We start from the raw sequence: 9,168 nt of genomic DNA, 5'->3' as shown, positions 1-9,168 counted from the left end.
GCACCTGCGAAGGTGTTGACGCCGGCGTAGGGCGTTTGTTATGGGATGAGGCACCATTGGTGAGCACGAGCTCTCCCCCGGCTATGGTGGTCTGTTGCGGCTTTGTGAGGGCGCAAGAGGGCGGTGCCCTGGTGGCACGCTGTGATGTGGTCGGTGGAGCTCACCGTCGGACGGCGTTGTCAGGGTGCTGATGTGGCATGCCTTGTTGGAGGTGATTCCTACGCGGCCCCAGCTTGCATTTTTTTTAATTGAGGAGGGGGCTCCACCCCTTGTAACGCCGCCGTGACAACAAGGGAGGACCCTAAAGTCAGTTCATGCTAAGTTGTATGAGGGGAAGAGAGAATGATCCCATTCACTTGTAGCCTATAAAGGAAGGAGGTCGATGCCTCGATAGCATGCATAGAATACTAAAAAGGTTTGTGTGACGTGTATGAAATGCAAAAATATGCCAAAAGGGCTCTGATGGAGCTGCACGATCTGGGATCCTACAATCTTTTTCTTTTTTGAGCTTAGGCACTCCTATAAAAGGAGGTTTTAATGATTTTGTAAAGGCTTCTGGGGCGTTTAAGGATTCTTTGCTATTTTTACGCCGCGGTGGTGCAGGAGCCATTTTGTGTTGCCGAGGTGCGGCTATGGTGCTTCTACAGAGTCAGAGGACTGCCAATCCATGGTTTTGTGCTTGCTGAGGAGTGTGCCGGCTTGGAGTTATGTTGTAAATGATGTTTTTTGTGAGTCAAAGCCATCATTGTTGTGTAGTTTGTGGTGATTTTCCCCCTCCCCCTTCTCTTATGTGCTTGTATGTGTGTTTTTTTGGGTGTGTATCGGTAATTGTGTCCCCCCGATGTCTGATGTGCAAAGAGAGATAGAGAGATGTTGTGTGTGTGGCGAAGGTTGTGAATCGGGCAGTGTGGAATGATTGGTCATGTTTGTGGTGTAGCAGCAAGTTTGTGGGAAGGGTATGTGCAAACGGTGGTTTGCCTGTGAGATTGTCGAGTTTTGAAGGTGGACTCTAGTGGTTAGGGGTGTTGTGTATATCTCGGGCTATAAAGAGGCATGTTTGTTGTGTTCCGAGTATATTCCCATTTCCCCCTCTCCAGTGTGTATGTACTCTTTGATGTACGTGGTAAGTATACCATGCTTCTGAATATCAATGTACCATTTGGATTTGATTGAATTTAGGGTTTTATTAATTCCTTGGGGTTTTGATCTTTCAACAATAAGGGAAACTTAAACAATATTCTCCCGATCTTCAACACATGGAACTCTCACCGTTAACGCATCTCTCAAATATAAACAAAGTTTTTCATCCTCATCGTGTCAAACATGAAGCTCATCCTTCATCTTGTGCAACACACTTGTGATGAGACGACACTTGGTTTTGTGTGTGTGTGTGTGTGTGTGTGTGTGTGTGTGTGTGTGTGTGTGTGTGAGAGAGAGAGAGAGAGAGAGAGAGAGAGAGACTTCCCTTGCTTGTGTTGAGATTACACATAGTGTATCTATATTACTATTTTGATGTATATCTAATCGTTTACTTTTAGTGAGCATAAATGTTAGAATCCACTTTTAGAATGACTTTAATGCACATAGAAAAGGCGTCAACCCGTGTCGTCAAAAGTAATTATTATGTCGAGATTACTTTTTGTGCAGAGATTACTTTTTTCGCAGTACCGTAAAAATCGACGATCCTCATTGAAATCATAATCTAACTTTTGACATGAATCCTTGATCCCTTCTTTGTGACCCCGTGGCCTATAAAGACAACCCCCCACACACACACATCGCACACGGACATGGGCAGGATGGGATTGATGGTGGAGGACAAAAATTTTGGGGGGCGGGGCGGGGGGGGGACGTCAATCGTGGACCGTGAGATCTGACGACACGAGGGTCCCCCGAATGCCCCGAGTTTTCACGCCTACCCGAATTTGTTTTCTCCCCAAATTTGCCAAATGTCCCGAATTTACAAACGTGCATCCGTCGGCCCCAATCACTTCCGTTGATCCCCTCCCACCGCCCCCCACCCACTAGGGAAATTTGCAAGACGACTTGCGAGAGAGCCGTTTTACTGTGCTGTCGCTGTTTCCTTGCCCAATGCGTCGACTGCTGCGCAGAGTCACCTCGTGATCGAGACACACAGGGCTGTGCACACATGGCGGGCCTCCGTTTTTTTATCCTCTCAAACCGGCAACGGTTACTCTCTCTCACACACACTCACACACAGACCCACGCACCCCCAAGAAAACACAGCGCGCGCGCACACACACACACACAAACACACGAACACACCATTAGAGAGAACACTCCTTCGTTATGAGTCGTGACTCCTCTTCTTTTGCCTCTTCTCCTCGAGGAGGCCTGTGCAAGGCCTTGAAAGACATGAAGATCAAAGTCGCCACACACACTGGCATGTCTCTAACCTTCGTGGAGCTTGTAGCCACTTCCCCTGCTGTGGTTTTGCTACCCGTCCTCCCATCCTCGCCTCGTAGCCCCTCTGCTCTCCTACATCGGTGGATGCACCAACACAGCTACACCTTGTCGCATCCTTTCTCTTCCTCAGAAACAAGGAGGTCTTCCACAGAGGCCGCAACCTCATGTTCAGATGCAGAGACGGTCATGGAAACCTCGACATTTGATGTGGCACACTCAACGGAGAATCCAGTATGTTGCAATGTACCATTTCCGTCATGCAGTATGTTGAATGAGCAACCATCACCATCACCGTACGCCTTATGCTCATGTCATATGAAGGGCTCACACACATCAGCAACAGGGTTGTGTGGTACCTCTGCTAGGCGCATATTTTCGTCATCATCATCTGCGTGCACACCATCAACCACTCAATGTAATGAACCATGTGGGCATATGGCATTGTTCTCAACGCCATGTGATATGTCGTGCAGGCAACAGTTTGGATTTGTCCCCGATAACTGTATGTCTGTCAACAACATCAATGTTGATACATCAGCAGTCGAACTTATGCGTGAGCGGAGTCTGTGCTCCAACTCTAGGGGTAGCATGTCATTTGCTAGTGTGTGGGAACATGCGAGCAACATAGTAAGTGGAACAGCTAGACCAATGCTTTGCTTCATAATCACATTGGTTTTTGGCTTAATAGAGATAATTAAGAGCTCCTCCCTCTCCTTTGTGAGAGGGGGAGACATAAGTAAAGGTGCTCTATCCCCTCTGCATTCTGGTGACTTCAATCACAGCGTCAGAGCAATAAAGGCAGTAAATGGAGAGACAATAGAAATGGACAACGAGTTTGAGAGGCATGAGACAACGACCGCAAGGCACCAGAGTCCACAGACATCGAAGACAGGCAGGCAGCGATCGAAGCTGCTGAGAAACAAATTGAGATCCTCCTTTAAGAATTTGTCAGTGCAGGTTCCTCGTAACGCATTTGCGCCTCTACAGCTCAACGCATCATCATTGTCTTTGTCATCAACGTCGTCGTCGCCATTGGCATCGCCGTCCTCTGTCTCGCCAGCGGGTAGTTGCTCTGCTAGAACTAAGAAGATTGGGACGCCTCGCAGCCCAGGCTTGGCGTGCAGGCTGACCAAGTCCTTCAATCAAAGGGCATCTCAATGTAGTCCAACAAGTGGTACTTGTTTCTCACCACCACCATCTCAGCCCGAAGCTAGGCAGCAGACCTTAAAGAGGTTAACAACAATGGCTAATTCAAATGACACCATGCTTGCCTCTCTTGTGTCCTTCCCTCTTGCCTTATGTGGATTGTTTTTTGGCAAGCTTTTTGCAGGAGGTGTGGTCACAACTTGGCTTTTGATTCTCTCCATGGCAAGCAGCACTCGCAAGGGGAGAAGAAATCTCTCCCCACCCTGCCAAATGTAGTAGTGATGCATCATCCTAATTTTTCTCTCTAGGTCTAGTACCTACGCTACTTGCCTAAATACATGTGTCCTTAATCTTGAGAACATTTTGTTGTGTGGTACTCGGCAAAAAATTAACTCAATTGACATCTTGAAAATAGAATAAATGAGCACATTGATTCTTGTACATAGAAGGATGCTTAGCTCTATTAGGTTGACTATTTTTTGTCTTAATTATCACTACTTACCGACACCATTAAAGAGGTATACTCAATGAACTCCAAGAGAAACCCACGAGATTGAGTGACACACAGACACACAAAATTTAATGCGGGGGGGGTAAGGGGATCAACGGTCCGGAAGTGGAAGGCGGGATCTCGAGGCGGGTTAAACTTGGGCAGCGCAAAATTTCGGGCCTTCGTCGGCCGGTTTTGAACCCACCACCTCACGGCCCAGGTTTTGGGTCACATGAACTAGCCAACTCACCCACGCGCGCACATGTTGTATTCAGCCCTGTGTTTATGATGTATTATGCTTAAAAACATGCAGTGCCCGGGTTTCGGGGGTCCAATTTGTGGTCGGGTTTAGTTTTGATAGGACTAAAAACATGCAGTGCCCGGGTGTCGGGGGTCCAATTTGTGGCCGGGTTTAGTTTCGATAGAACTGTTGCGGTTGCGATTGCATAAAATCTTGTGTGGACTTGGCAGCTATGGATCCCCTCTCCACCCCGCATTCAATTTTGTGTGTTACTTGGTCCTGAGGAAGAGAAACATCTTCCAAGGCCTCAGCACTAAAGACCGCGGGGTCTTGAATGAAGACCGAGCCATGGAATCAATGACCGACAACACAGGCATGATTTTCATGACAACGGATATTCGTTGGAAGGTGGCCAAGTTTACTTTTTAGGGCCGACTTTGCTTTTGCCTACGCTTGTTCAATTTATAAAACATGCGTGTGCACACATGCACACACACCAAGTTTATTTGTTGCTAAAATCATGAAAGAGATCGAACTCTATAGGGTACCCCGAGAGAGAGAGAGAGAGAGAGAGAGAGAGAGAGAGAGAGAGAGAGAGAGAGAGATGGATGCTTGGGATCACTGTAAGAAACCTAATCATGAAAAGTGAGCCCAAAATGAGAGAAGCATGGTGGACATAATGTGGAGAGAGTGAGAGTAGGCAATGTAGGCTATAAGCATAATGACGTTAGTATGCTACAAAGTGGATGTTAAGGACCTTGGGGTACATTAGCTGACCAAGTTACATTGTGTGTGCGAGTTCCTTTGTCCAGGCACAAAATGAATTTCATATATTTGGTTAGAAGTATCTAGTAGTAAGGCTACAATGTGTGTGAGTGCCTTTGTATGAATACAAAATGTGTCTTGGGAACTTGGTTAGGAGTATCGAGAGTAGTCAATTTATAGTGTGTGTGGGAGTGCCTTTGTATAGGTACAAAATGAGTTTTAGATATTTGGTTAGAAGTATGTAGTATTTTTGGGAGATGCAATTTGTAGAAGGTGCTTCAGTTTAGGGACTTTGAAAGATTGCACTTACTGCAGTTAATGGTAGTTTCTTCACGCTTTCTAAAGTACTTTCTGTGCATGGGATCAAGAAGAATCTGTTGTCTATTTTTGCATTCGCAAGACTTCGCCATGTTGTAAAGTTTGTGGATGACAAATGCATTATTCATTATCTTGGTTGAAGTGATATTATTGTGGCATCAGCTACCTTGTCACATGGGCTATACAACCTCAACATCTATGACAATTATGTAGAAAGTTTTGCAAATGTAGTTGCCAATTCTAAAGCTGTTTCAAATGTTAAACTATGGCATGCATGTTTTGGGCATGTGAATTTTGCTAGTTTAATGCATTTTCAAAACTATGATATGGTTGCCTCATTGTCCCCTTTGGAGGCACCATCTAAGCATGTTTATGAAGGCTCTATTTTGGGAACAATATAGCCTTCTAGGTTTCAAAAAGATGGGTTAGTGCAGACAACTTGCAAGTTGTAGCTTGTGCACAATGATGTTGCGACCAGATGCACACTACTTCTTTTGGTAATCATTTTTCATTTGTGAATTTCATTGATGATTACTCATGACATGCATGGGTACATCCGCTTAAGGCTAATTACGAAATCTTTATGTGCTTCAAGTAGTTTTTGCTATTGACTGAAAATGCATCTAGCTGTACTATGGGCACCGTCCATTTTGATCGGGGGGTGGGAAGAGGATATATGTCAAAAGAATGTAATTCATTGTTGGATGGTAGGATATAATACCAATGTAGTGCATTATACACCTCAACAAAATGGAGATGCCCAGAGGAAGGACGTGCCACTTATGGAGATGGCATGATGATGGTCAAAAGCCAAGCTTTGCCACATGCTTTCTGTTTAGAAATTGTATTGTGTGCTACATACATAACATGTGTCCACTAAAACTTTGCAATCTATGACTTCATATGAGGCATAACATGCGTCCCACTAAAGCTTTGCAATCTATGACTCCATATGAGGCATGGCATCAATTGGTCACTTGCATATTCTTGGTTGCTTGGTTTATGCTTTAGTGATGCAACAACAACACAAGAAATTGGTTATATGCTAAGAGCAAGGGTTACAGGTTATATCATCCACAATCCAAACATATCCTAGCTTTCTAGGATTTTTCTTTTTTGTAAAAGATGTTGTTCAACCAATGATGTCATGTAGTGTTGTATGCATGCACCCTGTAGAGGTTGAATTTCCAATTATTTTTTAATTTGGATTCCAAAACTTCAAAAAAACCCAAGTTTTTGTCTATTTTTAAGGTTTTTGTGGTTTTTGCCCAATTTCTTGATTTGGATGAGTATACCTAGTGGCGTGGAACCTCAAAGAACCCTTTGGTATCAGTTTTTGTCCAAAATGCATGGATCTGATCCATGTTTTTGCACATTTTGGGTAGAAAATTTCCAGGTCATCTCTCCCTTGCTTGGTTTACCCCTTTTTGAACTTATTTTTGGGTTTGTATCTACTTTTGAGCTCTGACCATCAAATTTTCCAAATTTTAGAGTTTATGGTCTTGGCTACCGAAATAAGGTTTTGACAGTTTTTTCCTTGATCATTTTTGCCCAATTTGATGGTTGTAAATGTTATCTAACCTACTCCTAAGTACTGAAGTGAATCCTATGACTAAAAACCAACAAACGGTGCAAAACTATAAGAAAAACGGAATACGAAACATTACTTTCAAAGCATCAAAAAATATGAAAAATGAAATGCTCTCATATCTCTCACTACTCCCGAAAACCTCTCAAGAATAGACCTAGAAAGTCCCCGACTTTCAGCCTCTACCAAGCACTAAACCTCGTGTCTAGCTGCCTGACTGTCAAAGTGTAAATGGAATGGAAATCAAAATCAAAGTTCTCTAAGTAAAAAGCTACGGCTAGGTCACCCACCACCTAAGGATCACTATCCCTGGCAATGTTAGCAGGTTGCTACGATGGACGTCTGTAGCATAGCTATCTGGCACTAACATAATACTTAAGGAAGCGTCTCGGATAGGACACGGAGACTCTTTGAGGGTGTCAACCTCAAAAATGTCCAAAGGATTGCATAGTACCATGAGACGCACACTCTCCAAAAGGAATGACCTCAAGCGACGATTGTTGACCATGGATCTCAAGAATACCGAATCCGCTTCCTAGGTTGCTTCTGTTTGCTGCTCCAAGCTCCTCATACACAACCAGGATTTGATACCATGTCAAGAGATAGAGAAGGAGAGAGCTTGAACACTTACAAGCGCGCGCGCGCGCACACACACACACACACACACACAAAGATGGAGGCGAAATATTGTACATCTTCTTCATCACCAACTGAAAATAAGAGGTCTACAAAACATAAGGGAAATTACTACATAAAAGGGGAGCTAGTACAAAGGTCTAGTGTAAACCGCTAGTGAGTGAGGTGAGTAGATAAGTGTGTCATCACTTCAGTAGGTAGATCAGCTCGGTGTAGTAAAGTTGTAGTATCACTGGCAAAGATATGTGTATTCACCAAAGCGCACCAATGATGATGATTGTCGATGGTAGTCATCCTGGAGTCGTATATGTTGAGCTTGACATCTCAACATAATGGTGGTGGTGTATAGAGGCCATGCTACCCCTGACGATTCCTCCATGGCCTCAATAAAACTTGAATTCTCAAGATGTTATTTTTGTGGAAGATGCGAGTTAGCCCTATATTAGAGAGATAGGTATAAGGTCATAGGATATTTTTGATACCTTGTTGTCTCTTTTCAATGGTGGGAATACCAATGTAAGTCCTAATGAGGAAAATATTCAGCCTACGCATGTTTCAAGTGATGTCACATATCAGTCTATTTTTTATGAAGATGTAAATGATGCACTTGATGAGGACATGCCTGAAAATGAGGAAGCTAGAGGTGTGACAAAATGGCTAGTGCATACTTTGTGAGACAGTAAATTGGATGCACCTTTGTCTACTCATACTCATTTGGATTCTTATCATGCTTCTTGCGTATCATATTGTTATGCTTTGGCTGTGTTAAGTATATGTGGTGAGAATGAACCTCTTACTTTTGATGCATAAAATTTAGAGAATTGGATGGCTGCTATGCAAAATGAATATGATGCAGTTATGAAGAACAATTATACTTGGTCTTTATGTGACTTACCTCTTGGCAAGAAAGGTACAAAGTGGGTTTATAGACTGAAACATAAGCTGGATGTAGTTTTGATTGCTACAAGATGAGGCTAGTTGTAAAAATTTATGCTCAGCGAAGAAACTTCTCCCATGGTGAATTGTATGAAAAAGTGTATATAATGCAACCTCATGATTTTATCAAGAAAGGACAAAAAAGGAAATTGTGAAGATGTAATAAAGCATTCTATAGGTTAAAGAAATATCATCTTTGCTATGAGAAAATGGACAATCATTTGATTGCATGTGGCTTTCAAAATAGTCCAATTGAGAGCACTTTGTATGTGAACGTGTGGATGATATATATCTTATCATTGTTGTGTATGTGGATGATTTATATCTCACTAATCTAAATGAGACACATATTGCTAAATTTGAGGCTAATTGAATGCCACATTTCATTAGGGCCAAAAACGGCTAAAAACGGGTTGTTTGTTAAGCTAAGGATTAGAAAATATTCCAAAAGTCAATTGACACATATACAAAAGTATGGCAATCTTGTCTACTCTACCTTGGGTCTTTATGGTTCTATTTTGGTGGAGAACAGCTAAATGTCCCATTTGTTTGGCAAAAACCACTAGATCGAGGTGTTTTCGATGGCTAACATTAAAGTTTGGGTCCAAAGTACTGGCCTTT

General features: G+C 43.1%; 1 protein-coding gene across 1 annotated transcript; it reads left to right on the top strand.

Annotated features, from left to right (window-relative positions):
- Positions 1-2,100: 2,100 nt before the first annotated feature.
- LOC147454340 (uncharacterized) lies at positions 2,101-3,980 on the top strand. Its single transcript, XM_086517319.1, has one exon. The coding sequence runs from the start codon at positions 2,311-2,313 to the stop codon at positions 3,847-3,849; it is 1,539 nt and encodes a 512-aa protein (XP_086373445.1). The 5' UTR covers positions 2,101-2,310; the 3' UTR covers positions 3,850-3,980.
- Positions 3,981-9,168: the final 5,188 nt, after the last annotated feature.

This window comes from Adiantum capillus-veneris, chromosome 7 (genome assembly GCF_014529385.1).
Source record: "Adiantum capillus-veneris isolate H3 chromosome 7, ASM1452938v2, whole genome shotgun sequence".
Taxonomy (NCBI): Eukaryota; Viridiplantae; Streptophyta; class Polypodiopsida; order Polypodiales; family Pteridaceae; genus Adiantum; species Adiantum capillus-veneris.
The sequence above is the reverse complement of the archived record's forward strand: the minus strand, read 5'-3'. Positions and strand labels throughout refer to the sequence as shown.